The 16,122-nt window shown below is 49.4% G+C and overlaps 1 protein-coding gene across 1 annotated transcript; it reads left to right on the forward strand.

The window, feature by feature from the left end:
- Nucleotides 1-7,993: 7,993 nt before the first annotated feature.
- LOC309414534 (keratin, type II cytoskeletal 71-like) lies at nt 7,994-14,794 on the forward strand (the record flags this gene model as incomplete). Its single annotated transcript, XM_082011876.1, has 9 exons — nt 7,994-8,613; nt 9,817-10,031; nt 11,172-11,232; nt 11,543-11,638; nt 12,463-12,627; nt 13,063-13,188; nt 13,617-13,837; nt 14,256-14,284; nt 14,400-14,794. Exons 1-9 carry the CDS (start codon nt 8,062-8,064, stop codon nt 14,792-14,794), a joined length of 1,860 nt encoding a protein of 619 aa, XP_081868002.1. The 5' UTR covers nt 7,994-8,061.
- Nucleotides 14,795-16,122: the final 1,328 nt, after the last annotated feature.

A 16,122-nucleotide genomic window follows, 5' to 3' on the forward strand; every position in this document is an offset into this window, starting at 1 on the left:
ATGGTGCACGCCATGCCATGACAGAGCCGCAGGGCAGGGCGAGTTTGTTGAGGCAGAAGCTGGAATTGCTGAGATGTGTGTTTGAAGAGGTAGCAGTTCCTCCCTTTCTGTCCGCAGGGAAATGCAGGTTATGTTTTTTTCCTGGAAACACCCTCGTCTTTAGCACAGCCCAGTTTAGCGTAGACAGAGTTGGGTTTCAGAGCTGGACCTTCTATTTATCCAACATATTCTCTAATAGGATTGATATACTAGTTGCATAGGGAAAAAAAAATCCTGCTGATATTGTTCAGGGTTTAGGTGTTACCTACATGGAAAATCCTCTGTCTATACCCAACACTTGCTGGCCATGGGCCAGTTCAGTAGATGGATTTATCCTTTTTCAGGATTAAAGGAGGCTTGGTGATGAATCACTCCAGGTCAGATTTTAGCTGCAGGATGAAGACTCCCATTATACAATTAGTTCTGCATTTCCCCAAAAGTGATGCAAATGAGGGGGAATCGCTCTGGACTGCAACTTTTTTGCAACCTTTAGGCACAAGCTTTGTAACACTTCCATTACTGGGAAAATGGACAACTGATGGGAGACGGGCACATTCAGAAACCCCGGCACTGAACCGAGCTCAGAGCAGATATCAAGGCTTCGTGCCATCAATGAAGAACACATCAGCTACTGAATACCATTGCATAAGTGCAACCCCCAGCTCTGGAGGAGCCCAGATGTTGACCTAGGGCAGTGTATTAAACAGGATCTCTGATAGCTTTCTTGAAATGGGCCATTTTGTACAGCAGAAATTAAATTAACAAAGTTGTTATGTGAAGAAAGCAGGCAGGTGGAAGGGTAAAGCATAAAAACCCTTTACATTTTAAGGTGCTCTTTCAGTTCTGGGGTCAAGGAAAGAGGATTCAGTGTAACTGAGAAACAGGGTTTAAACACTCAGCATCTGAGACCTCCGGCTTTGGAGATGAGACCATGAGCTTGCCCCGCAGCACTCTGCTTGTGACAGTGATGAAGGGTTTGGGTGGGAAGGAGGTGCTAAACCTCTGCAGGGCAACTGGCAATTATGCCAAACCCAGTAGCAATCTCATAAGCAACTGGTTCTCTTTATCATATACTCTTGGAGTAACTTGAAAGAAGACACTCAGAGGGGGTATGACGCTTTGGGGACAGTGCGCCTGGGGTGTTTGTCAGTCCTTAATTGAAACGAGGACAATGAAGCCACAGTTGTCATGCTCAGTAATTAAAGGGAAAGTAAAGCCACCCATCCATCCTTTGACAGGTAGCCTGTCTGCAGACGGGTATTTGCGATGCTGAGCAGCGTGGTGACAGCGTTTGCAAAAACGCCTGGGAGAAAAAACATGAAATACTCTCTACGTTAAGCCAAGGAAGAGCTGAAAGGCCAGGTGTGGAATTATTAGGATGTCTTGAACACCAAGGTGGCTTTTGGTCATTGAGATTTCCACATGCAAGCCATTTTTGGATGGAGAACAAGAGAGACAGGTGCTTAACACTCCCTGGTATCACATGCAGCACCCAGCAGGCGGATTACCCCATAGGATATTCAAGGAGAAAACGCAACCACATAATAACAAGAACAAAGAGAATAACAAGGCAACACACCGATGCGTGGATGTTGCTTCAAGAAATTATACTGGAGTTCCCCAAATGAATCTCTGCTGAGCAGAGGAGGAAGATGGGTGCCTGATTCACTTGGGATCACCTGGGTGCAGAGTTAAGAGTAGGTGTTAAATGAAATCGTGAATTTCTAAGATCCCACTCAGTGCAGTTTCTTCTGAAAGTTGCAGATTTGCCTAATAACGTATTTCCTTTTATCCTCCAGCAGACCATGGCCAGGGAGTCCTGTTAGCACAGCTATGAAAAAATGTATGATTCCCAGGAAGATTTTCTCTTTCCCAATTCTCTGTGCCATTTCTGGCTTTCTTTTCCAGTTACCGAGTGCTGGGTTTTCTTAAGGCGCAGGTTCCCAAGTCTGGTGCAATGGACAGTGATAGTGGCCCAGTTGTATTTCAAACTTCACATCTCTGGCCATGGAAGAAAGAGTTTCCTAAAACAAGAGATTTAGGTCAAGAAGTGAAGGAATCCACCTCAGAAACACAGTGAAATCCAAGTGTGACTTTGCATCTCTGAAAGCATAGTGATCTTGCACGCTGGAGAACATAGCTGCGGCAGAGAAGCGTTTAGCTTTGGGAGGAGGGATTATCAGTCCAGAGGTATAATCGTTACCGTTGCTTGCCTTTATCTCCCTGAACGTGTGGTTTGCTAGCAATTCAGAGAGTTTCTCTCTGGAAATGGAGGTTACAACCCTGTAGGTTTGCTGAACTAGAGACAGTGGTGCCCAGTGTTTCAGCTGCCTGCTCTCCGGGGCAGGTAGCACGGGGGCTTTAGCTAACTTTGGAGCAGGTGTTTCTGAGTATTAGGGCTGTGATGAATAGAAATTGGTTGCAAATTCCTCTAGGACAAATACTGCTCTTTATCTCTAGTTAACCCAGTGGAGCAACCATAATACAGACTTATGCACCAAGCCACGACCTCTGGAGTGACACATTGCAAGTTTTTTGCGTGTTCGTGGCAAAATGAATCACAAAAGTGACTCCAACCATTCATTAAGATAATAGGTACGTCCTCTAGAAGCTATACCTGCTGTAATCTCCTTAATCTGAGTGTCCATCTGGAAAGCTTAATGAATAGGTGCTCATAAACACAGCATTGTTATTTCTCTGGTTCGTATTTGTCTTTTTATTTTGCTGAGGCTGGTACAACAGGTACCACCTCTCCTCTTGGATCATGCCCCCATGGCCCTGCAAAGTGTGACTTCTTGTCTCCAGGTTCTCCTGTGCTACTGACTTTAGAAAACAAGCTTTTGCTTGATGATACCAAGCTCTCTCATTGACTATTCATGAAGCCCATGCCTCTAGCTTCAACTTGGTGATCAGTTTTCAGGTAGCTGAATTCAGGTAAGAGGAAACCCATGCTAGAAGTGTTTTTATTCTTTTATGTTATCTCACCTGCCAAGTAATTTTTACAAGGCCAGTAATAGGGTTTGCTCTCTACTGAATACCCCTCCTTGTCCCTCTCTGCAGAGTGAAGCTTTGTAATTCAACACGGCACACAGAGATTGTACTGCTGATAAAAGCTCTGTGTTCTCCGCTCTGCTGCCAATAAGCTGCACGCAATGTTTGTGCATCATCTCTCATTTCAATTTTTTTTTTAAAGAAACCTGTTTAGACGTTTGCAAAATTAACTTTATTACATTAACCACTCACACTGAACAGCTACTTTCTATGGTCATTATTATATATATTCATGTGCACACACAGACATAGATTTACAGACCTATCGATGGGAACTAGTTGAAATTCAGTGGCTGAATTTCCCTCCTCCCACACTCTCCCCTTTCACTCAGCTGCTGGAGGGCATCTCTGGAGTCCCTGGTTGGCTTAGTGCATGAAGGAACATGCTTTCTGGTTAAAGAAGTCTGTACCATGGAAAAGAAGAGACAACTGTCCTGTGAAACAGTACAGCAGTATTTCCAACCCCAAATCTGATGTGGTTCTCATGGCTGCTTTTTACAGGGATTGCCCATCTTCCCCCCGAAAAACACTTTCAGTGCAAACCTCGTGCCTTTCCCTTGGCACGCGGTTGGTCTGCCTCTGCAGTGGCAATTCCCAATGCTTAGTCCTGGCTCTTGTGTTTTCATCACGACACTGCCATACCAATTCCACCCCATTACTCAGAGCCCTAATAGTCCATCAGGCCCCGAGTGTTAGCACAAAGTTGGTCGGATGATGCAAAAGTGCCTTACAAATTCCTATGCAAAAGAGGAACGTTACAAAGGAAGGGGGTGGACACCCATGGTGTTTGGTATGAAACCTATTTGTCTCTTGCAAAATAAGATGGTAAATAAGAACTATAAAGGAGAGTTTCTCGGCTTAGATCACCTGGTAACACCATCAAAATGGAGATTTAAAAAATGCAAACAAGCTGCCTTGTGCTGCTGCTGGCACCCTGTCTACTGCAGTCAAACATCCAGAAGTCACAGAAGCTCTGTCTGAAAGATGCATGCTGCATCCAATGCCCAGGTTTTCCACCACATGAATAAAGAACTGCCCAGAATATGACAAAGTTGCCCTGAACAAAGCGCCGGGATTCGCTGTCGGGGCACCAAGCGTGGCCAATGCATCACAGAGGACACAAGCAGGGCAGACACCCAGCTCTGACTAGTAGGCAGCTCTCCATGTTCCTTGCATGAGACATTGCCTTTGCGAGCTTTGCCTTGAGCTTGCTTAGCTACTGCCATGATACCCCAACATCTTCTCGCCAATACTGGTGATGTGACCGACATTGGTCACTCACGTTTATTATTGGCCAGCAGAAAGACTGCAGGTAAAGGTTTTGGCAAGGTCTTATCTAGAAGCAAGTGCTGATGGTGCATATGAGCAGCGACCACCGATGCTCCGGGAACAGCCTGGAAGGAACCTCAGGAGTTATCTTGTCCATCTTTTTGCCCCAAAGCAGCATAAAGCCTTTGCCATTGGCCAAGGACAAGCCAGGCTGAGGGTGAACAGCTGCTGTGGAGCAAGGTTACAGGGAGGAAAGCAAGGTGCCCAGTGGCAATGGAAGGAGCCCAGACCATCATCTCTACCCTGGTCCCCACAAATTCACCATCTGCTTTGATGTGGGAGCAAAATCAAGTTGCAGTTAAGAGACTGGGAACAGCCACCTTTGGAGGGCTGGACCCGTGAAACCAAAGGGAGATGTCCCAGGGGCCTCATTAGCCATTTTAATGGCAACTTCGCGGTCCCTTTCGCAAGGAGCCACAAAAACTGCCCAGCCTGCAGGGAGGGAGGGAGAGCACCAGCACGGCCAAGCCCTGCCAACCCTGTTTTCTCAGGAGAGGGTCTTAAAAAGCGGTTTTCTCTCTGGGAGAAAGCAGGCTTGGATGGTTGGGTTGTTACAGCTGGAATCATAACAGGAGGTTGGAGAACCCCCCAGGCTCTCCCTATCTGCATGGATGGCTTGACAGGTCCCAATTTAGTAAGGTGCTTAAGCAGAATTAATTTATCCTAATGCATCTGGGTATATGTAAATCCCAAAGGCATAAGCCTCATGGAAGCCACCACAGTTCAAGGCATATTTAGGGCCAAGCACCTCAGGGCTTTCCCTCGTATATCGGGGTGTAAACTGCTGCTTTAAAGCTTTGCTGAATCCCATCAGTCTGAAACCAGCAGTTTCTTCTCTTCCTTGTAAAGAGGAAGGTTAATCCCTTTCTACAGCTCCTCAAACACTATCTGATGTGCAATCAGCCAGGACAAAGCACGGAGACATGAAGAAGGTCTCTGCGAAGAAGGCACTTGTGTCTGACTTGAGCCAGTTCTGTGCGTGTGTGCGGCCAATGCAATAAAAGTGATTGCAATCCTTCTCTTCAGAAGACCAAATCACATCAGAGTGCTTCCTCCTTTGAAGCTGGTGTAACCAGTGCTCAGGGCTTCCACCATGTGACTGCGAACCGGCTTTGTGAAAGCTCAGCAGACGGAAACCACGAGCGCTGCCCTGAACCGTCTCTGATGTGCAAGGCTGGGCACCTGGAAGAAGCCACTTCTTAGGGCTGCGAGGAGGAGCTGAAGGTTGAAGCGCAGGTTTGTTGCTTTCGATCTGCAGGGAAGCAGCCTGGCAGCACATCGGATGTAAGAAGGGATCTCGGGGCTTGCAGCTGGTGGAGGAATGTGGATGGCGGTCCCACCAGTGGCATTTTCCCTTCTTTCCAACAGAACCAGGGGCTTGGAGGGTCTACAGCCCTCAGATGGTGGCTGTACCACCAGCGTGGCACAAGGCACTCTACAGTGGGCAGCCAAGCAGAGAGATGGCGGAAAGCAGGGTCTTGGTCTGAACCAGATCCAGGTTTCTCATGGCTGGAAAAACCGGCTAGTCACTACCCTCAAGGATGAAGAGCCGCGTCTTCCTTGCCATGAAAAGGAGCTGGAGTCTCTCCCTGTGCTCCGGCTGGGTGGGAGAGATTGGAGCAGCGGCTGCATCCCAGTATCTCTGGTCACCATCCCTGATGCCTTGTCTCTGCCCCACCGCAGCCGCATCAAGCCAGCGCGCAGGGCTCAGCCTTGCGGAAAGCAGGACCACAGCCAGTTGTGCCACGGATGGCCCGGCTTCTCCCTGTTTTTCGGCTTGCCTATGGTTATGCCCATCTAAAAGAGTTCATGAAAGTCATGTTGTATGGACCTACCTAAAGGCTAAGTGATGCTTTAGCCCATCCATGAATGCCCTATTCCTAGGCAGTGCTCCAGGTTTGGCTTCAGACCACACACCCAATCGTCCTCCACACTGCTTGCACCGACAGCTCAGCACAAAATAAAATAAATTTCTGAAATAATTTTCCCTTTCACTTACTTAGCAAGAGCTCCTGGAGCTTGGATTACCTTAGGCAGAATGACAGGAAGGACACAGTGCCCAAAAGCTCATCTGCTTTCTCCTGCTAGCTCAGTCTCATAAATGAAAGTACGTCTCATTGCAAGACGTGCATCCTAATATACTTGGACCAATGGAGCTACAACAGAACTACTTCATGATTATAATTGCATATAGTATTTTATAGCTCATTTCAACCCACTGAGAGCTGTTAAAAGAAAGGAAGACCTTGGCCTAGAAAGTCTCCACAAATATTCTAAATCATCACAATTCCTTTGCATTATTTTTAATTCAAGACAACCTATTTCAAATTTACAATACCATTGACTAGGAATCCTCCCAGAACCAGTAAATTTTGCGCCAGCAAAGATGCAAAGACTTCTTAGGGCAAGCCATGCAATCACTTGTGATTCTGTGATTAGAGCCCTTTGTTAAGGTAAAAAAGGAACTTTATTTGTTTCCAAGCAAATTTAAAAATCTTTTTAAGAATTTTAATTAAGACGGTACGGTACCTTCTCATTAGCAAATATTACTAGAATAATTTAATGTCAAATAGGTGTGCCACAGGAATACGAGGAAAAAAGTTCACTCCGGCTAACATTTCTCAACCTGTTTGTAACACTTCGCTTCACTTCTTTGTTGCATCTCCAGCTATCGTTTCCGTGAATTCGCCGTGTGCGCCAGTCACATCACACCCAGATACTAAACACAATTATCACCTTCCCTAGGCACATAATTCGGCAATAAATCGCGGTCTGCAGCAAAGCGCTTCCCAGAAATGCCTTATCTTCAACTCCATCTATTCTAAGGGGCACAGGACGCCCAGCTGGGTCAGTGCCTCAACGTCACGTGCACGAGCCCCCAGTTTGCCAGAGCGTCTGCCCCACACCAAACTCGTCCTCGGCACCATCTCGCGCAATTCACGCTCCACTGATAAGCGAACTGCCAGCCCCGTCCTGCTGCGCTCGTCAGCACGCGAGCCGGCAAACGCGGCTGCGACCGAGCCGCCCAGGAGAGCTGCAGCCGTACCCGCGAGAGGGAGAAACGAACGCTTACAAGAATGCTGCCGACACCGTCAGTGCCGCGCTTGGGCAGAGACGCCTTCCCTCTCCCCTATCGCCACCGGTCGTTGCTCAAGAGCCAGCCCTGAGCTGGCGCGAGACCCTGGAAGAGGCGGCATCGCCACGACATTTTCGCAGGAGGTCCTGAAACATAATTAAACGCTGTGGTGAAACCGAACCGTAAACAAGCCATGAATAAAAACCCCTTGAATTATTTTGCTAAACTATAATTACACAATAAGGAAGCAGATTAATTAAGTAAAATATAAGTCCTGAAACTGAAGCTTGCAAGCAAAGCAGTTTATTTTAATTTCCACATTATTTCGTATGAGATAGAAGTGTTTGCTGTGGGTTTAAAATGTTGGAAGCCATTCCTTGCTGCCAGGCAGACCAAACCCAGTGGATAAATTAAATTTTTGCATCTCAGGCACCTCCTGAAATGTATATAAGGAGAAGGGCTCTGCCTCAGAGAAGCTAAAGGAGAGCTCCTTCTTTCACTCCCTGCTCCTCTCTTGCTCTTCTGCTTTGCCGTTACCGCTTCACCTCCCGTCTCCCCCAGCCACCATGAGTCGACAGTGCTACACCTCCAGCTCTCTCCTGGGAAGACGGGGCTTTTCCTCCGCGTCCGCCGTCTGTGCTCTCGGCAGGGGCAACAGCAGTTCAGCCTCCGTCTGCCAGCCCGTGGGACGCAGATGTGGAATCGGTGGCTTCAGCAGCCGGAGTGTCTGTGACCTGGGGAGAGGGCAAAGGATTTCCTTTGGCGGGAGCTGCCGCAGCGGGGTCTACGGCGGTGCCGGCGTCGGACGTTGCGGCGTGGCTTACGGCGGAGGCCGCTTTGGCGTGGGCACGGTCGTGGGGTTTGGTAACTGCGGAAGCTACGGGGGCCTGGGCAGCTACAGAGGTCTTGGGGACGGCATGGCTATTGGAGGCTACGGCGGCGGCATTGGCATCGGCCTCGGCGGAGGTAGATCTGAAGGGATTCGGGGCGTCAGCATCCACCCAGAGCTCCTCAAGCCCCTCTGCGTGGGGGTTGACCCTGAGGAGTGCCAAGTGCGGACCCACGAGAAAGAGCAGATCAAGAACCTCAACAACCAGTTTGCTTGCTTCATTGACAAGGTGAGACCCCGCTTCCCTCCGAGCAGGCTCTTTGTCTCAGGTCTCTAGGCTCTGACGGATGGATTGTCTCTAGAGAGACAACGTTGGTAGTTGTCTCCTGGCACCCTGATGTTGTAAATGTGTCTGACAGACCATGGTGGTCCTGGCCTGGAGACTGTTTGGATTTAAGCCTTGCACCAAGGCAACCACACCGGTATTTTACCTTTTGATGGTCACCAATCTGCTAAATAGCTAAATCAGGAGCAGCTCCAGGGATACAGTAAATCAAAACCTGTGAGAGAAAGGACGGAGACACGGAAGTGTAAAAAGTCGAAATAGGAAGTTTCATTACAAATGTATAACCTGATTGTGCTATCACCTCTATAAACACCAAAGGACTTTTGTATTTTTAAAATAACTTGTGTGCTTCATCAAGGAGACGTAGAAAGATAGGTGTCTAGCTCAAATGAGATGAACAAATTTAACTTCTCTGTCCCTCCACTCTGTGAAGGAAATGATTTGGTGATTTCCTAAAGAGATGTAACTTATCATTGCATTCTTAGCTAAGCCTGAGGGTTTTCATTACTGGTTAGACATGTGTTATTGGAAATGATTTTTCAAACGGCAGAGAAACTTTGCTCTGTCTGATCTTGATTTTCCTTGTGAGTTGTTCTGCAGCTGGAAAAACCAAACCCACGTAAAAGGAGCAACTCCGCTTCCTCCCATTTGAAAAATGACTTATTCATGATCCATAAAGGTTCTCAAGTCCTAGAGAGCTCTTTAATCTAGAAGTGTAAGGCATGATAAATATCAGTCATTGGAGTTTAAATCAGATGCATTCAAATGAGATCCTGGATGGACCTTTCAGTGCCGCAAAAGACTCATTACTGTACTCAGCCCACCAGCGGAAGCAGAGGATCCTCAGCCAGCTGTCGCAGGGGAAGAGGTGGTGTTTGGTTGAACTGTGCTTTGGTCAAACAGATGGTTGGCCTCAACACAGAGCAAACGCACCAGTGCTGTTCAGCCTGTGATACGAGTCCTGGGTGGGACCAGGTTTAGCTCAGAGAAGATGCTGGTCTCACTCAGGCTGCTGAGAAACCAGCACTTAACTATTTGCATTTATAATTTTATTTTTACTTTCTCCTTTTGGAAGTGGAGAAGCCCAAAGGGCCTTTGCCTGGGACTGGGGGGGTTGCATGACTCTCTTATCTCTTGCTTCCCCAGGTCCGGCTGCTGGAGCAGCAGAACAAGGTGCTGACCACCAAGTGGGAGCTGCTGCAGCAGTATGTCCTCCCAGCTTCCAGGAGAAACCTGGAACCTGTTTTCGAGAACTTCATCTGCAACCTGAGGAAGCAGCTGGAGTGTGTGCTTGGGGAGCGAGAGAGGCTGGAAAATGAGGAGCGGTGCCTCAGGGACCTGGTTCAAGAGTACAAGTGCAAGTAAGTAGAAGAGCGAAGCTGCAACCCGGGGTGTTTGCTGGCCTGAGAGGTGTTTCTGAGTGCGAAGCCAAAGCAATTGCACCGGATGGGTCTGAAAAGCGGGGCACAGGGAGGGGAGCAGGGCAGGGCACACCAGTAACGGGCTGGTTTCCTATACTGAGGTCCCACTGCTGCACCTCAGATGATGGTGATGGACTGGGAGAGCTCTTCAACCTCTGTCTTTCCTTAGGGAGAGGGACAGTGAACAACATTTCCTCTTCCTAACGCTCCTGCACACCAGTGGTTTGCCGTGTCAAATCACCCACATCATCTGAGCCTGTGGCTGCCCCAAATCTTGTGTCCCCACTGCCATCCATTCCCACAAAACCCTCAGCCTGTTTGTTGCCAACCCACGCTTTATCCACATTGTCTCCATTGAGGTTCATTCTCTCTTCCCAGAGGGAATGTGGGAATTGGCTTTTTAATCTAAGCTGCAGATATTCCTTAATAGCTCCCCGTATGCTCTGCTAAGCCATGAACCAGGACACTTGGTGGTTGGTTGTACATAGCACACGGTAAGAGTAATGCTTTCTCCAGAGATCTCACAGTCAAGCATCTCAGGTGTTTTTTCTTGCTGAGCCACCATCAAGGAGGTCAGACTCGTAGAATCATAGCATCATCTTGTGAAAGTTCTTCTAGGTCTCAATTACTTGGTCATTACACACTGGCTTTCCTTCCTATTGCACCTGGGAGTTTCAAAGGTTGCTCAAGCTCCTGACCTCCCTTGGGGCATTTTTGGCCACAGTCTCCCCATAAACACTCAGAGCAGAGTCCTGGGTGCTTCAGAAAAACATCACATGAAACAGCAGGACTAGAAGAAGCAATCCAAGACTTCAGCTGAGGTGCAGGGTTCTGCATTTCTAGTGGTTTGGCCTGGCATCTCACTCCTATCAGCCACTGATACTGCTGGCGTGGACTATTTAAAACTGCTGAGCAAAGCCCAGTGGGGAGGAAAGAAATAGCAACAAGGCAGAAATCAGAGAAAACGTACAAAGCAAATAGGGTTTTAATCACGCTTGCCATGTCCTGCACTGGCTGCTTGGGTGGTGGGGATGGGAGCCCCGGGGCTCAGCATCCCACCCCTCTCCTTTCCTCCTGCAGATATGAAGATGAGATCAACAAGCGCACGGCTGCGGAGAACGAGTTCGTAGTCCTCAAGAAGGTGAGTCACGGCAGGGACAACGCTGGCGAGAGCAGCTGAGGGTGGCAGGCACGTGGGCAAAACCAAGGCATGGGGCCAGGGAGAGAAATGGGGAGTCCTGGCACCGTGACTCTGCCTGAGTCCTCATGGGGAAGTCCCAAAAGAGAGGCAACCTAATGAATTGGGAGAACTCCTATCAGGTTGTAAGCGCATACAGTGCAAACCCAGATAGTCTGAAGGGCTGGAAATAGTGAGGTTTCCTCCAAACATGGGCTTTGCCACAGTCCTTGTTTCTTTACCTCTTTCCACTGAAAATGTGGTGTCTCTCCAGGATGTAGACTGTCTCTACCTGACCAAGGAGGAGCTGGAGGTGAGAGTGGGCCTTCTGCGGCAGCAGCTGGAATTCCTGAAGTGCATTTATGCCGAGGTAAGAGCTCCCGGCTCCCTGTTTGCTGCCCTGGGAATGATGCATCATCTGCTGCCCCTGAGCTCTTACACCAAAACTAATGGCAGGGAAAGGTGTCTTTTCTGAAAATCCTGAAGATGCATCCCAAAAACCTACACCTCTCTATACGTATTTGATAACAACACTATTGCACGCATTTTGGGAAGGCAAAGGGCGTTCTTGGTTGTCTCCTATATTGCTCGCTGCAAAGGGAGGGATCTTTTGCACGAAAAAGCCCCTCAAATTCTAATCCAAACCATCCCTGGAAACCACTGAAGCACCTCACTCTTTAAAACCCAAATATTTTTAGCACTTCACTTTTTAAGCTACATCAAGTCAAAATATTTTGGTGAAATTAACACTTTTGTCTCAAATGTAGCAAGTTTTTAACAAAACACACAGAAGACCTTTTGTATTTGCACCTTTTCTAGCCAAACACCTCCCAGCAGTCTGTAGGCAATGGGGCCCAAAGCACTCACCCCCGAGGGGTTCACAGTCCAGAAGCTGCTGACGCAGCCAGAAGCGCCAAGTTGCAACAAAGCGAGTTGCTCCACCAGGATTCTCCACCCTTCCCTAGGGAATTGCATGCAGCAATCCCATACTGTGCCACCAAAACAGGTCCCAGCTGCCAGCTCTTGCTGGAATCCAGTCTCCCACCTGGAGAACCACATGCTCTAGTTGGGCATTAATGGGAGAACCTCCCCCAACCCACTACCTTCTTACCAGACCCCCCTTTTGCCGGGGGTACCCCATGCCTGGCTTGGGCTTGTTGAAGGAATGGGGCTGACATGCGATGGATCTTGCAGGAGAGAGCTCAGATGGATTGCCAGCTGTGTGACACCTCTGTCATCGTGCAAATGGACAACAGCCGGGACCTGGACATGGAGGGCATCATCAAAAGTGTTGAGTGCTGCTACGAGGAGATTGCCCAGAAGAGCAAGGCTGAAGTGGAGGCTTTCTACCAAACCAGAGTGAGTATTCGCATCACCAGCACAGATGGCAATGAAATCCCTTGGCCAACAAAATTCTGAGGGTCATTTCTGTCCTCCATGATGCAACTTAAACCCACCCCACGGTGTGCATGCACATTTTCTAAAGAAAGTCATGCCAACCCGCCCCCCCCCCCCCTTAAAACTGTTGTTTAAGACTTTTCTGTAAAAACAGAGCACAGCAGATCACAGCGTTGCTTCAGAGAGGTCTCCTCTGTGCACACCCATCAGGAACACCATCCCCTTCCCAAAGGGCAAACGCTCAGGACCTACCCTGGACTGTCGCCTTGTCCAGGCTGGGGTCATGTCTGGGTGCTTCCCCGGCAGCACCGACGTCAGTGCGGCTCTGGAGAGTCGCCACCTTCCCTGGAAGGGGTGATTTGGGCGCGTTAACGTCATCCTCTTCCCGCACAATAGCTGGAGGAGCTCCACAGCAGCAGGGGCAAGTTCTGCGACGACCTGAGAAACAACCAGAGCGAGATAGCTGAGCTGAACCGGATGATCCAGAAGCTGCAGTGCGAGTCGGATAACGTGAAAAAACAGGTAGGACAAAGGGTTGAAAGCTGCACGGGCAGCGGCGCGTCCAACTTCTGCAGTGTAGGGCTTTGTCCTGACCAGCTCCTGCCTTGCTGTGGTGCAAAGCACCCCCACACCCCCGCTTAAGCCTTTATTTGTAGCTTCTCATCCACTGTCGACACACAAAGCAGCACACTTATTTCTCACTTAGCAAATGAGCAGAAGCCAGTTGGTTTGGCTGCAACAGAAACAGTGTTTGCTCTATGCTTCCTACGGGGGCACAGCCAGCAGGACCCCTCCCCTTCATCCCAAATAGCTTGGCCACTGATGTGTCCAGCCCAAATCTAGGCTTTCTGGCAGATCCTAGCTGAGAAACAAAGAGATACATGAGCAACCCTGTGGAGATGCCTCTTAGTAAGACCACTGGCCACCCTCTTGCCTGTTACCGTCCACAGATCGCCGCTCTGCAGACGGCCATCTGCGATGCTGAGCAGCGGGGCGACTGCGCCCTCAAAGATGCCCGGCAGAAGCTGATTGACCTGCAGACTGCACTGCAGCAAGCCAAGGACAAGATGGCATGCTTGCTGAGAGACTACCAGGAGCTGCTGAACGTCAAGCTGGCCCTGGACATTGAGATTGCCACTTACAGGACGCTGCTGGAAGGAGAAGAGAGCAGGTAGGAGCATCCCCGGCTGTGCCTTGTAACGAAAGCTGGCAAAACCCAACAGGAGGAGAGAGAGGCGGTGAGAAATGCGGGGTGGAGGCAGCTCCCCATGGGAGCAGAGGAGAGCATTGCCCTCATCCTCCCAGGGCAGCTGGATCGCAGCGCACCGAGCACGCTGCAGTCAGATCCCTCGCTTGCAGTACAAAAAGAGGATGGGATATTAAGATGTCTGTGGGATTTGGGGATCCAGCCCTGCAGTGCTTCAGGGGGCAATGTGGACCAGCACCGCACACCTGGGTGCACAGAAAAGCTGAAGGACCTGCAGGGTCCTCTAAGGAGGCAATGGCTGGGCAGCACTTCTATTCGCTTGTGTATTTATTTGAGGAATATTTCCCTAAATGCATCTTTGAGACATTTCTTTTCTTAACAGGATATGTACCGGCAACCCTGTGAGCGTAGGTAAGCTAATGAAGCATTCCCTTAATTTCCTTACAAGTTTTTTAAGCTTATAAGTTTCCTTATAAGATGTGTTTTAGGTGCTCTGGGAGTGACTGAGCCTCTTTTTCTCCCACAGCTGTGGTCAGTGGCGGTGGCACCGTCGGGGAGTGCCGATCCCTATCTGGAATCGGAGGCAAATGCGCCGTCAAGACAGGAGGGGCCGGCGCAGGGTTAGGGGTGGTCTCTTCCTTCGGCGTCAGTGGTGCCGGCTTTAGCACCCGGAGCGTAGATTGCCTCCCCAGGGTGGGGGGTGGATTTGGGGCGAGGAGCGCGGTCAGCTGCGTGGGGCGAGAAGTCATCTCCGGTGCGGAGGGGGTGCAGTGCGCTGCCGGCGTGGGCAACCTGGGGAACGTCATGTGCGCTGGCATGGAGCAGTGCAGCCCGGGAGCCGTCCTCATTCCTGGGGCAGGGGTCTGCAGCACCGGGAGCAGGTACAGCACAGCTGTGCGCGTGGTCAGAACAACCCGGTAGAGACCGGAGGGCAACGACACACCATATTTTAAAATAATCAGCATTTCTGCAATAAAACAGTATTCCCCTTCCTTCCGACAGCTATAGGGATCACACAACCATGCGCTGCCCATGCCCACACAATTAGGCTAGTCGCTCTGCCGAAAACCCTTGCATGATCAACACCCACCTTCTCTTGCACATCCTTCTGGGGGGAAACTTACCCCCACGGTCTCAGCCAGGTGAGATTTTCATTTCAGAGAGTCCATACCTGTCTTCACGCATCATCTTCGCTCCTAAATCAGTCTTTTCTATTTGACCCCTTTTCAGCAGGGTTTTTCTTTCCCTAATGCAGCTATTGCAAAAGGGTGAAAAATTTGGTCATCCCAACTTCAGAAAGAGAAGCCACATTTTAATTGTCCGAGATGGAGCTGCAGCTATTATTTAACTTCTTTAATGACACCAGAAAATCCAATTTTTCCTGTTTACGAGGGGGTTGGTAATGCTTATGTAAATTGGTCCAAGTTGCTACACCAGGTTCGGTAGAGCAGATTTTAATTACACACCGACGAGCACCTTATATTTCTGTAGTTAAATGCATGCGTTGTTTTTCCTGTGTGTGTACTAGATAGATGGATTTAATGCTTTTAATATGTAAGTGAACAGAGTTGATTATCCTTCGCTTACTCCAAACTTTCAGCTGTACCCTCAATAAACTACATGCATAATTCACGCTTTGCTTCACGGGTTTTATTTCCCTCCCTGATATTACAAAAGCACAGATGTTTTCTCAAACACGAATCTCCAAACGGGCGGGGTGGGTAGCTCACAAGAAGCGGAGTTTTAACGAAGTTTTTTTGAGACTTTGTCTGCTCTCCTTCCTGATACACTTTTGCATACCTTTATTCCATCCAGAGATTAGCGTGGCCACAAGGAAGTCTGGAAACGCGGTGTAAAGCAGGATATTTAACCGCTCGTGGGATGTGCAGCTCACCTGGGATCTCTCCCGCTGTCTGGGATCTCTGGGGGCAGAACAAAAACGCAGCCAGGCCCTTGCTTAAAGAAATCAGTGAGAAGCAGCGCGGGTGGTAATAAAAGGAAAACGATCCCACACCTCACTCCCGAAACCCTCGCGCAGGAGTAGGCTCAATTTACACGAAAGGAGGAGAAAAGTGTACGGTCCCCAACGGCAGCGCGGGGCCAACTTCCCCGCGCCGCCTCCCCCAAGGGACGAGAACCCGCCGAGCAGAGTCCGCGGGAGGTGCCCGGACGTCCCCTCCAACCTCCCTTCGCGGGGAGGGGAAATCCCTCTCCCATCGATTTAGGGGACTGGGATTTAGGCGAGATCA

Source organism: Phaethon aethereus (assembly GCF_964289735.1).
Source record: "Phaethon aethereus genome assembly, chromosome: 29".
NCBI classification, from domain to species: domain Eukaryota; kingdom Metazoa; phylum Chordata; class Aves; order Phaethontiformes; family Phaethontidae; genus Phaethon; species Phaethon aethereus.